At 48.0% G+C, this 13,665-nt stretch overlaps 1 protein-coding gene across 1 annotated transcript in view; it reads left to right on the plus strand.

Moving 5' to 3' along the window:
• LOC147635538 (uncharacterized) overlaps positions 1-13,665 on the plus strand; it is a 94,432-nt gene that overhangs the window by 62,690 nt on the left and 18,077 nt on the right. Inside the window, exons 8-11 of the mRNA XM_086802877.1 lie at positions 7,629-7,683; positions 8,063-8,211; positions 9,045-9,131; positions 9,241-9,369. Coding sequence (XP_086659003.1) covers positions 7,629-7,683; positions 8,063-8,211; positions 9,045-9,131; positions 9,241-9,369 — 420 coding nt within the window. The remainder of the gene's footprint in view (positions 1-7,628; positions 7,684-8,062; positions 8,212-9,044; positions 9,132-9,240; positions 9,370-13,665) is intronic.

Consider the following 13,665-nt stretch of genomic DNA (forward strand, 5'->3'; position numbering starts at 1 on the left):
CCAAGAAATATTCCCGTCTTCTTGAGTGTAGGACGTCTCTTCAAGAAGTCCTTCTTTGCTTCCATGGAGGGGAAACGAATGATAAGTGCTCTCTCCTTAGAAGATTCGCCACTACCTTTTCTCTTCTTTCGCACTCTCCATGCCTTTGTGTGCGTGGCTTCAATGCCCATCATAGAGAAGAGCTCCTTGGTTTCCCCTTCCGCATCATCATGGTCTTTTAGACTGGACACTCGTACATGTAAGGCCTGGGTCTTCCTCCTTTGCTCCTGTTCAAGGGTCATGTTGATGATGGTGGGAGTGGGGATGGGTGGCAATTCTTAACCTTTCCCTTTCTTGGCGACCTCGATCCATTTCTCCGCCTCGTCCATCTTCTTTTGTGTCTCTGTGATCACCTCCACCCATGAAGATGTCTTCTCTTTATGTTGCTCCTCCTCCTCTCGAATGATCCTCATTTGTTTCTTGATGGTATTCAGCTCTTCAATCAAGGAGGGCTGAAATTTTCCATCCTCAAGCTTGCCTTGTGAAGTGGCTTCCAACTCCTTTTTGAGGGCTGAGATTTCAGCCGCTTGACTTTTAGCATGCAATTTGGCCTCCACTAGTTCCTCCTTTAGGGCTGAAATCTCAACCTCTTGCCTGGATGTTCTCTCTTCGAGCTCTTGGATTTTGTCAAATCCCTTCTCGAATTTGGAGAGGCGGTTTATGATTGCGGTAACGGAACCATCTTCTTGTTTTCTTTGATAATTGTGCTGAGCTTGTCCTCCACCTTCACGATCTCCTCTTTAACTCCGGTCTTGGCCATGACTTTTTGCAGCCAATGGACTGGAATTTAATCCATGACGCCTGCGCGCAGCGCGAAAACAGCAGCAGGAGGGGGGTCAAGCCATGTAGAGAAAAGATTCAGCAGTAGGGCAATGGCGGGGCTGCGTGTGCAGGCGGGGATAGGAGAATGCACAGGTGGTGTCAGGTGTGCAGGCGGGGGAAGGAGGTGCAGCAAAAAGGGGGGGGTAAACAGTGTTGCCAGGCGTTTCTGAAACGGCAGGTATGAAACGGGTTTCATACGTTTTGAAACGTTTCATAAAAGGTAAGAAACGGGTACAAAAAGGTTTCATACAAAATAGAAAAAGTATGTACATTTTTAACTTGAAATATACAAAAGAAAAAACTGTTGACATAACTTATAAGAGACCACATTGAATTCATTTCAATAAAAACAAAATACATGTAAGATATGATGATATCACAAATCATGTGGGTGATCATTGATGACTAAACATAAATCAGAAGGATCACCACGTGGGTGATGAGTCATGACTCAAAATCCAAGATCAAAATAAATAACATGTTCAAAGTTCAAACTAAATAACATGTCCAAATAAAATGATACTGGTAGCTGCTAGCTACTATCTGCATCCTCATGCTCATTCTCATGTGCATCTTCTGCCTCTGTAGCCTCACTCTCAAGGTCACTTCCGGTAGCCTCATCCTCAAATGCCTCATCCTCTAGAGGTACAGGTGCACCACTAGAGGATCATGTAGTGCGAGCCGGAGCCATGATCTCATAGAGCATAGAATAGATGTCTCTCTCCTCTTGAGGAATGTCGGGAATCTCCTTGCACTTCATGATATCAATCTTATTTGGATTCACTTGGCGAGGCTCAATGGGATGACCCTTTTGTTCTAGCAATCGGAGATTGCAATGACAAAAGACAAGCCTCTCCAATTGTGCTGTGGAGAGTCTATTTCTCTTTTTCGTGTGAAAAAAGAGCCCATGTATTCCAATTCCTCTCACAAGGCCCTAAACTGCAATCCTAGGAGAGAACTCTCAATGCAATCCGTCTCTACATTGTACAAAAAAGAATGTTAAGTTAGAGTCAAAAAGAGAGTAGCATTTGAATGTAGATTTTGAAAGAATATGAGACAAAGATACAAGATTCAAGAATCAAGAACCTTACCAAGTTGGGTGTCCCAATACCGTATTTCTCCCACCAAGACACTGGCTCCAATTGTGTCTCCCTGAGCAATGCAGTAGCTCGCCCAAACATATGGCTACCGTTGCGGTAAATGAGAAGCTCATCTTCGAGCTTTCTCATAAGCTGTATATCACCTCCCACTCCCACCAACTTAGTAATGTACTCGATCCATCCTGACTCTAGCTCCTCATTGAGGTATTGCTTCTCATTCCTCCAAAGGGGATGCAAAATGTGAGCAACAGCATGGACTGGCCTATGAAACCATTTCCAACGCTGATTCGAGATCTCCTGAATATCTTGAACTCTACATGTGACATACATAAGAGATCAAGATTTATAAAATAACTTATAGGAAGACTCAAGAGAAAGACTCAAAGACTAAAGTTAAAGCCCAAGGGTGAGCACCTGTCACGCGACAAGGTAGTGAAATCATTGAGAGCTTCACCAATTCTGTCCATGAACTCATAAAGCAGCCCAATGTTACTCCCGTCCATGTCTGTGAGCCGAAGGACACTATACATGGGCTGAAGTGCCTTCACAAGTCCCTTTGCATCTTGCCACTAAGTATCTCTCATGACCATATGAGAGAATGCTATAGACTTGGGCTCATCCTTGTCCTCCCATGCTGTCCATTCACGACACACAATAGTGCGTAATAAGCCATGTCGCACTCTCACTAGTCTCTCCACCACAATAAACATATATGCAAACCGAGTTTTGGAGGGCTTTAGAAGCTCAAGATCACTATTGGCCCTGTACATACTCAAAACCTTTGGCCTCTTTGTGACAAAGTTCACCATGGTAGATGCAGCTGAAAATACATGGCTTCTAACATCCTGCCCATGGATACACAGTTGGACCCATTGTCCGCGTGATCACCTGCACAATGTTATCAGGCCCAATTTCATTGATTGCCTGGCGCATGTGGGACATAATGAACTCCCCTGTAACCACTATCCCTGGCACCGATGCATCTATGGCACGAATGAACATTGTGCCTTTGCAGGAGGACACAAGAATGTTGTACACATTTCTCTTCCGCACATCTGTCCATCCATCACAAAGTAAAGTACAACCATACTTTGCCCAAGTGGCCTTGAGAGGCTCCATCTCCATCTCCACAGCCAGTTGCTCCTTGCGAAGCTCAGTAGTGCGCAATGTCTCGTAGGAGGGGCCATCCCACTCACACCCAATGCGGGAGATAGCTCTCATTGCCTTCTTCCATTGAGGAGTCCGACAATGTGGAAGGATAATCCACATTGAATAAACAACTTCATCAACTCCCTCGTTGCCTCTTTCATGGCAGTCTTTTGCATCCCTGCCTGCACATGTCCTTTCTTCAACACTGGAAGACTAGTTCTTTTGGCTCGAGGTGCCGAGCTAGAACCACTTGCAACACCACCTGCAACCTCACCACTGGTATCTTCCTCTCTGATAGTGCGAGTCCTCTTGGAGACACTTAGACGTGCTTTAGGCTCTCCCAGATTGGTGATATCCTCAAGGGGGATACCTAGCTGCATGGCCTTCCAAGCCTTGAGGCTATCATAGATTTCTTGTGGCACATGCTTACATGGCCCGATGCCAAAACCCTTTGTTTGTGACAAATGTGCCTTCAGCTTGGTGACACTGCCATGGTGCTTATCATCACAAAAGTTGCATTTCCACTTTTCGGAGCCCGAGCCACCATAACTAGACTCGAAGGTGACATTGTTCCAAAGAGAATCACCTGTTGGAGGCATCCTACAAGGCGGGGATAAATGCAAATTGTTGGCCCTGCAAGTGTGACACATAACATAAACTAATCTCATTATATGATTCATGATTTTAACTCTCATCTTGGCCAACAATAGAGCAAGGGGAAGAGAAGGTAGATAGCCTTAGAAGTTAGGCCTCAATAGAGCAAGGGTGGACCGTGGAAGATATGCCATAAATATTGATGGAAGAGAAAAAAGTGTGCTGCTTTGTGAGTTGTGCAGAGAAAACCAACATAAAGAAAAACATGACATTACCCCTTTGGAAGACCTCCACAAGGCCCAAGGACACCAAGGAGCAGGGGGCTGACATGAGCGATGGCAGGCTAGCACACAAATCGGTGAAAAGTCACAGGCGGCCGCCACCCCCACTGGGAAACGCGAATGAAAGTGCGCCGTACGAAACGATTCGTTTTTTAGGTTTTTAAAATATGAATGATGAAAAAAAAACGCGTTTCGTACAGGACGAAACGTTTCGTTTCGAACCTGGACGAAATGCGTTTCTATGCAACTGTGGGGGGTAAACAAGCAGAGGGGTAGCGAGTAGAGGGGGGAGGCGGGGGCTCAGAGGACAGGCGGAAGGTAGAGAAGAGGGGGGGGAGGCGGGGGTTGAGAGGACATGCGGGAGAGAGAGGAGGGGGGGTGCAGGGGCTGGCGGGCAGGAGGAGGGGGGGTGCAGGGGCTGGCGGGCAGGACGAGGGGAGGCGCAGAGAGAGAGATTCCACGAACAAGACCACCTATAGGAAAAGAGGTACAGAAGAGGGGGGGAGGCGGGGGCTGAGAGGACAGGCGGGGGGGGGGAGAGAGAGAGAGAGAGAGAGAGAGAGAGAGGACACCAGATTGGGTCCCAATATACCCACTGAAGGCCACCCCCTGCAAGCAGGAGTATTTGCTTATATTTCTTTGGAGAACTATTACAATGCAGAGAACCGAGAATCGACTGACGGAGACTACCAAATGCAAGGACGTTGTAGACCGGACGTCTGCTGAACCATCAAGCGGTTTGAAGACAACTTTGCCATTTCGTATAGCCTTATGCGCATCCAGATCTGCTGAGGGAGATGCACTAATGAAGGCTGACTGCTGAAGCAAACTTTGGGGCTGCCTATGGACTGAAGCACTAGGTGCTTGGCTGAGATTTATGCACCAAGGTCTTCAAGCATAGATATCTGCACTGTTTTCTATGACTGAAGAATGATTTATGAGATGGTTTTTGCAATGAAATTAGGGGCGGCTTATAGAGTGCCTTGTGCTGCTGGTCGGTGGAAGACAACTGCTGTTGGCCTGTTCTAAATGCCCACGACCTGCTGAATTTAAGCAGTAAATGCTGTGCTTTTCTCTTGTGTGAGGCCTGGCTGCTGTGGCATTTCTTGATGATGGCCGACTGCATCCACACCTGGCCAACAAGGTTTCTAGGCCCATGAAGGGCTGCCAGTTGGTTCTTAGAGGCTCCCCCATGGGCTGGCCCACAAGCCCAATGCCATATGCTTGCCATGCTTGCCTATGGTTGGGGTTGAGTGTATAGGACAAACGTTTCTATCAGGCTATGTTTGGGATTATGAATCGGTGTTATTGGAGCTTTTTGGTGGAGAGAGAGAGAGAGAGAGGGTGCAAGCTTTATTTTTTCTTTTTCCCAAAGCATTTTCTGGTTTTAAAGCTAGAAAAGCCGAAAGGATATAAGCCTAATTGAAATCTGTTGAAAAATAAAGCTCAATAGGTGTGAGTATTGTGTGCCTTGAAGAAAGCAAATGTCTTTGAGTGATCGAGTACCAAGGTGAGTGCCAAGTAGACATTAGAGTGTTTGCATGGTTCTTTATTTTGACCTTAGGATCAAAGGGCTGTGAGAAGATCAAGGAGGAATTTTAGGGACGGTGCAACGAGGATGTGAAGGTGGAGAGAATGTAGGTAGAGTAGATGTAGGAGAGGTGGAGTATTCTAGAAGGTTCTAATGAGTGATTATAGGGATGCTACTTTGGCAGTATTTTCTGTGTAAAAGCCTATTTAAAAGGCTATCGATTAATGGGAAAAGATGCGTTTTGAGTACATTGCATGTTCACTCCCTTGTAATCACTTTGTGCACTATTCAAGCCATAGCAGCTATAAAACGCGTTTTTTATAAAAAATACTCGACGGGACGTTTTTTTGGATAAAAAACGTCCTTTTGAAAAAAAACGTGAGGTTTTTTTTTTAATTAAAAAATTTGCCAGGCTAACGTTTAACGTTATGCCTGGGCTTTTTTGGGATCCGCGTGCGCTCTGGTGCGCTCTATTGCTTCCCGAACTTGCACGCCCAAGTTCCAACCTCACACGGTACAGTACTCTCTCTCTCTCTCTCATCTCTGCTCGTTCGCCCCTGCTCATCGCTCCCCCTCTCTCCCTTCGTTCCTTTCCCCCTCTCTCCCGTCGCCCCCCTTTCCCCACCCACCGTCGCCCCCCTTTCCCCACCCACCCTTGCTCAGGCCCCCAAGGCAGCAACATAACTCTCTCTCTCTCTCTCTTGAGTCTTAAAGTTCAACACTTAAAGTTTCAACTTTAAACATGTATGTGACATGTCTCAACCAAATGTAATTAAACTAGTGTTTTTTATTTTAAAAAAAACGGCGTTTTTTATTTTGGCCCCGCGAAAAAGACGTATAATACGCGTATTATACTTTGCCGTATTATACGTCCCGTCCCGTACCTGGCTGCTATGATTCAAGCTACCTTGCTCTTTGTGTCAACTCTGTACATTGGCGTCGTTGTTGAAGCGTTTTGATCTACCAAAGATTAGGGATTAGGGTAATCCTTAGCACTTTGGTATCAGAGCCTGGTTTTCCTCCTCTCCAAGTTTCAGAATCTGGTTTTCTAAGTTGGTATCAGAGCTTGGTTTTCCTCCTCTCCAAGTTTCTTTATGTCCTTCATCTCACCTTAGTTTACTAGATCAAAAGATCAACAAGGGCCAGCTGCAAGGTAAAATCAGATGCTATGTTTATAGAGTGAAGTTGTGCAACAAGAGTTTGCAGGGATTAAGGCTTAATTTTTGTAAGGGTTCTCACACTAACGTTGTACAAGAGGCAAGGGTTCTCACACTAACGTTGTACAAGAGGCGGTTCACATGTTAAGAGTTAAGACCAGTTTGATTGTAAAAGACTACTTTGTATAAAAGGCATCTCACTCACTGCACATCTTAACTCTCCTCATTTTCATCTCACCATTGACATGTGCTTCATCAAATACATGAACAATGAGGTTCGGCATGATTCCTGGCCATTGACGGGAAGAGGCATGGAGTGGCCATGTGAGCCACAAGTGTGTCCAAGAGGTTGAGGCACATGAAGGTGTGAGGAGTTCACCAAATTTGTTGGGTGGCAGGAGTCCACCTAGAGGGGCCAGTTTGAGGGTTCATCTTTTTCAGGTAACAAGTGTTCATGGTTATGGGAGGGTGGCATGATAGTTCACCTTGTCAGATTAAGGGAGGGACCATGAGAGAGAGTCCTACTGTTGCTTTAGGGAGGGTGTTGAAAAATCAAGCTCAATAGGAGTGGGTATTGTGTACCTTGAAGAAAGCGTCTTTGAGTGGTTGAATACCAAGGTGAGTGGCTACACATTACAGTGTTCGCATGGTTCTTTATTTTGACTCTAGGATTAAAGGGTTGTGGTAATAGTCAGTGAGAAGATCAAGAAGGAATTTTAGGGATGGTGCAAAGAGGATTCACACTTAAAAGGCTCTTGATTAACGGAAAAAGATAGTCGTGTTTTGAGTACATTACATATTCACTCCATTGTTTACTATTCAAGCTACCTTGCTCTTTATGTCAACACTGTACAATGGCGTTGTTGAAGTGTTTTGATCCACCATAGGCTAGTGTAATCCTTAGCACTCTGATTTCCAAATAAGTCCATGATGTTCTCTGTGTGGGAAACTACAGATACTGGATATGGATCTAGACCCAGCTTTCGACGAGGATGCACTAGCTAGAGCAGGTATGTTTCCAACAAAGCTTAGATGTCTTGCGGAGTTAATTCATGACATGTTGAATGCTTGTTTTATCGAGAGCTTTTCATTCAAGGAAATCTTATGTGGGACTAGCAGGCCTTCAGCTTTTGTTCAAGTCCAAGTTTAATTGTCCTTTTTGTATGTTGTTGTGATCGGACATGTGTGAAGTCGTTTGTGGCCGTTATAATGTGTGCATCTGGCTTAGAGTTTTTACCTTGTTGTAAGATGGGCTTTAGGCTACTGGTGATTATCACAGGGCTAAAGTCTGATTTAAGATATCTTGCCAATATTTATTATTTTGGAGCCTGTGCTTTCTGATCTGGTATGAATTACAGGATTGACACTTGAACATCATTTAATCTGCAGAATCACGTCGCATGTATCGGAGACACCGAAAGACTTTGATGAGACTGGAACAAGGTGCTAATGCAGCGCTTGAAAGGGCATTGACCCTCCAAGGAGCCATTGCAGTGCTCTATGGACATCACTTACGATATTTCATTACAAGAAACGAGGTATGCTTTTGAACCCAATTTTTTATTATCAAAAGAAAGCAACTATATTGCGTTATGTCAGGGTTCAAGCTCGCGCCCCCAGCTGAGGAATGTGGTTTGATAGCCACTCGGGCAAGGGTGATTGTTGATACTTCATTATTGTAAAAGACTGTTGTGAAATGCAGTTAACAACACAAAGGAGAGGCTCCATGGTGCTCTTTGGATTGATTTCTCTTAAAAAAAATTGGGGCATACCCCTTGGCTCCGACCATTATTTGTGAACTCTCCAAATAATCTGATTGACCTGACAATCACTAGCTAGCCCTCTAGGTTTCGACCCTCCTGTGGTGTTTCCATACAAAACATGTAACAGCATATAAAGAGACATACTAAGCTGCTCGGCAAGCACAAGTATAATGTTCTGGAGATTCTTATTGCATAGCAGAATCTACATCAGTTTGAAACCTCTAGCCCTTTGTTTTGCAATCAGCTATAGGAAGGAGCTCTTTTTTTTGGGTGGGTTTTTTTGGCAAAGCGGTGCCAGAAGTCACACATAATGTATGTTGCCATTCCCTTTCACATGAGGTTGTTATCATAGGTAGATTCTCCAGCCTGCTTGAGCAGTGTGAATTGGGTGCCCTAGTGGTGATTTTGCCAAATGCAGCTTCCAATGCACGTGCATGATTGGTAACTCTTCTCCAATAGTCTCTAGGTATATTAATGTTCAGTTTGCTAAAACAGCCCTTTCTTTTTATGATCTTAACCTCATTGTTGAGAGCACTACGTTAGTTTTTGTTTGGGAAACATAGCTAGAGGAGAGATACTTCCGTGATACTATGACTCTGCATTTGCAGGTGTTACTTGGAAGGGTGACACCAGACATTGTTGTTGATATTGATCTGGGAAAAGAAGGCCGTGCAAACAAAGTCTCACGGCGACAGGTTGGCTATTTTTTATATTCTGTGATTCTGGGATGTTAAACTATTCGTCTGTTGATATCAACTATCCAATTTTCAAAGAATGGGCAATCTAAACACAAGCTGTGATCAGGCCACTATTAAACTGAAGGAGGATGGGGTCTTCTATCTCAAAAATCTAGGGAGGCGAGATCTATCCGTGAACAATATTCCGATCGCGAATGGCCAACATGCAAGCCTCGGGTCCAATTGTCTCATAGAGGTTAGTGTACTTTGGAGTAGCAATTTGTGTTCAATTGTCTCATTGAGGTTAGTGAATTTTGGAAGGTAATTTGTGATTCCTTTTTCTTTCTTTTGGGGTAGAGTAGGGATAAGAAGGCAAACAATAAGCCTAACCCAACAGTGGTATTAGAGAGTGAAACTGGAGCTCCCCCCTGCACGCCAGCACCCCTTCTCCTGTGCACAAGCCCTCCCCTCCTTCGCCTTGCTCCAGCACCCCCTCTGTGCCTGCACAGCCCCCCCTCCTTTGCCCTGCTTCCCCCCCCCCCCCCCTTTCCCCTCCTTAGCCTTCGCCTCCCTTCTGCCTCCCCCTTCCTGGTCACGCTGCCCCCCCTGTGCCCCCCTCATCTTCGCCTCTCCAGCGCCCCCTCCCTCATCGCCTTCTCTTTCCCCCCCCCCCCCCCCCCCCCCCCCCCTCCCCTCGCCGGGGCCAACTCAGCCCCTATATTTGCTCCTTTTATCCGCCACAGCCCCTGCCTTTGCCTCCCTTGCGTTAGCCCCTGCCTTGCCCTGCTTTCCGTGCCCCTGCCTGCTTGCCTTAAGCTTTCGGGAAATTTTCTGTGGTAAGACTCGGCAACTTCTGGTCTAAAACCCCCAGGAGGACTCCATGGCAGCTGCTCTATCATCCTGACCGAGGCCGCCATCCCTTGCCTTTCTTGTTTAGAAGCGGACCTCCAGCTTCTCACTTTGACAGTCGGTTCTTTGGAGGCCTCCACCTTGGTATGCAAGATGGTGGGTAGCTGCTCGGCACGCAGACAGTTCAGGAATCTGTTTACAGGCAAGCCTTCCTGGTGCACCCGAAAAGATCATTGATATTCATCCCCTGGAGCGTGGCTACTATCAGGTTGAGTTCGATTCGCCCGCAGCTTCGGACAGAGTCATGCAGCTGAGTCTTGTGGCATTGCTTACGGCCCAGGCCTTTTTGTGGGACAGCAACACGGCTTTGACACAGTGTTCGACCCTTTGGTTGGCGTCTCAGGATTTTTCGTGACAGTCTGCTTTCTAGGTCTTAGGACGGAATACCTTCCTCTCCTTCTGGTGATAGGTGGTGCTGTCGGGAGAGTGATGGAAACCCCCCACAGCCCCCTTCTTGCTCAGATTGCTGGGATTCCATCCCTACGTATTTGCATAGCCCCTCTGGAGTCGGTGCCTCATGCCATATCGCTTCCTTGCCTTTGGGGGGACCATATTTTGCAGAGAATCGAGTACATCTGTCGACAGATGGGAGACCTCGCTAGAGCTTTGTCGTCGCTAGCATTCTAGTCTAGTGGTCCCCCCCGCCCCCTCGGCCCCTGTTCAGATTTTTCTCAGGGGCGTGGAGGGGACACAGGCCCTTTGGTACCAGAGGACTAGCACCTGACCTCGGTTGAGCCCGATGCAGGAGAGTGGCAGACCACTCGCCCTAGGCAGAACTGCTGGCCGACTTCCAGAGCACAGCACCACCACAAGGCGTGCTAGGTTGGCACGACATAGGAGGATACAGTTGTGTCAGAGAACCATTTAAGAGCATTTATCTCAGCAGCCCCCGAACGGTGATGCCCCCCCCCCCCCCCAATCTGGAGACCTTTACCTCGGCGAGATCCCTCTCCAGGCTTTCAGTTTTCCGAGAGGCTCTCTGACCCTTCAGAGCCTTTGGCGGGCACCCTCCCCCCCCCCCCCCCCCTCCTCCCCTTGTAGGCGAACCCTTCCTCCCCTTGCTCCCTTTCTCAGCCCGTGGCCATACCCCCCCTTCCGTCTGCTCCAACTCTCCCCCTGCAACTCCCTGTGCTCCGGCTATATCGGAACCCCCTCCTGCCCCCTCCCTTCCGCCTCTTTGGATCATTCCCGCCGCCCTCCGGTCGTGCCCGAAATGGAGGCAGCCGGCTAGATCAATTTGCCGTTGGATTTATCGTTTTACAGAGCCAGTAGAGATGACCATCACTGCTTCTCTGGTGCGGGCTCTTCCTCTAGAGTTGCGAGGTGGTCTTCCCAGGGTGCTGGAATAGCTTGTTGACTACAGCTTCTTCTGATGCCTTCTTGTCGAAGGAGCTGGCATGTTCGAGGAGACGGTGGCTCCCATTCGTATACGTGTGGTGTTATATCACTGAAGACTGTCCACCTCAGGAGACGGTGGTTTCCATTCATATATGTGTTGGTGTTATATCACTCTAGATAGTCCACCCAGAGAGCGGCGTGTTGATCTTCTCCTTCCCCCCGAGTGCAACACTGGGGACGGATTGGAGCATGGAGTTGATGTCCATCGCTATTTAGGGGCAGGCAATAGAACTCTTGAACCATTTGCATGACTTGCGTATCATTGATGTGCTGACACACCTCTGGCCTTTGGCTCGGATGGAGTTAGGTGGCTTGGGCCAGAGAGCTCAGGAAGGGGAGATGCCTCCAGCCTGGAGGTGCTGTTTTTTATGTTTCTTCATGTTTCAATGGCAGTACCCCTTCCCCCCTCCTACAGATACCTGCACTGTGACAGGTGGAGTCCAGAGTATGCATACTCTAGGTCTCGAAACAGAATGGCTCCACATGGAGGCCAAGATTCGTGCCCATCTAGCGCGGCTTTGCCCTAGGACCGACTACTCAGCATCGAAATCCACGCCCAAGACTCTTTGAGTGGAGGGCTGTTCCGCCTCCCATAGATCTTAGTTATGCGGATTGTCTCATGGAACATCCAAGGTTTGGGGGGCCCACAGTGCTGTCAGAGGCGTGTTGTCCTTAGACAGGAGCTTCACAGAGCAACAGTTGGTGGACCCATTGATATTCTCTTCATTCAGGAGCACCATTTTTCAGAGGGACGCACCCGCCACTGTGGGAAGATCCTGCAGGGCAAGAGTCACACTTTCTGGTCCCATTCTTTTGGCCCCTCGGGGACACCGAGTGGAGTATGCATTTTCGTCAGCGAGTATCTATTGCTTGCAGTGGTTGACTTAGGCACCATTGTCACCGGACGAGCTCACTGGGTGACCATCAGGATTGGAGAGGATGGTGTGGGCTTCTCGAATGTATATGTGCCTAACGCCGCAGCAAGCAGTTCTAGAGTACAGTTTGTTAGTCCTTGTCGCAGGCCAATTTCTGGTGAACGGGTGGGGATTTTAACATGCTAGAGTCGGCAGAGGATAGACTTGGAGTTGGCATGGCTACAGTTTCTTGTACATAGCACTCGGCTTGGGAGGAGCTCATTTTGGCTCTTAGGGGACATGACCCTTGGTATCTTCCAGAGTCTGGACGCAGCCCTAGGAGACTGTGTTTCTCTAGATCCGACAAGAGTAGTACCGGCCCTAACTTATCTAGATTAGATCGGTTTTATGTAGATGAGTGGGCTTGTGGTCGTGGTGGCATGATTAGTATTTTGGTAGGCACTACCTTCTCAGATCATGCAGTGGTTATTCTCTCCTTGGAGGGCCTTTGGAAGCAGGTCAGACATTTGAGTACCCATGTCACGTGCATCCCGCACTTGGATGCCACGTGGACATTCTGTACAGTAGGTGCAGGACCTGGGATGGTGAACTGGTCCCATGTGAGCCCAGTCCGGGACGAGTCAGCCAGGGATCCATCTCAGTCGTCCGAGGTCAGGTGTGCATTGTCCTGCACATGAGTCCAAGGTCAGGTGTGCATTGTCCTGCACATGAAGCAGTGCCAGTCCGCGCTGTGAGTCTCCCTCTGGAATGATGTCGGATGTGCTGTGTATCTGGTTTGCAACTGGATGCCAGACATCTGTAGGCATGTAGTTTGCATGTAGAGATGGGGTCAGCCCATAGGGCTACCCCAGGACAAGGGTTTGCATGTGCATACTTAGATGGGCATGGGGGAGGTGTAGAACCACCCCCAAGGGGCCAGGAGGGCCCAAGACTTTGCCCACCAGCCAAGGCAAGGGCTGGAGGGGCAGTCGGCCAGCTCCAGAGCCTCTGGACAGGCAGCCGACAGAGGGTAAAACCCTAGGACAGCAGGCGGCCAGGTGTGGGGGGCAGTCCCACACCTATGCGCAGCATGCCCAGCAGCCAGGGGCTGTCCCAGAGTCATGCGCAGGCTGGACAGGTGTGAAAACACTTTATTATGGTGTGAAAATCATTTATTGCACAAGACTCAGTCGTGGGTGCTTCCTGAAACCAGCCGACTGCATGAAGGGAGGGGTATAAATACCCCAGCCCATAATCCCATCAATCATCTCACAATTCACCAAGAGCCTCAAGCATTCAAGGGCCAGGACAGCCAAGGGTTTGCTAAAGCTAAGGGGTGAAGGACTGAAGGTCAAGGGCAGGTTTTCCAGCCAAGAAAAGGTCAAGTACTT

The sequence above is a fragment of the Cibotium barometz genome, chromosome 9 (assembly GCF_041138505.1).
Source record: "Cibotium barometz isolate CiBa-2024 chromosome 9, ASM4113850v1, whole genome shotgun sequence".
NCBI classification, from domain to species: domain Eukaryota; kingdom Viridiplantae; phylum Streptophyta; class Polypodiopsida; order Cyatheales; family Cibotiaceae; genus Cibotium; species Cibotium barometz.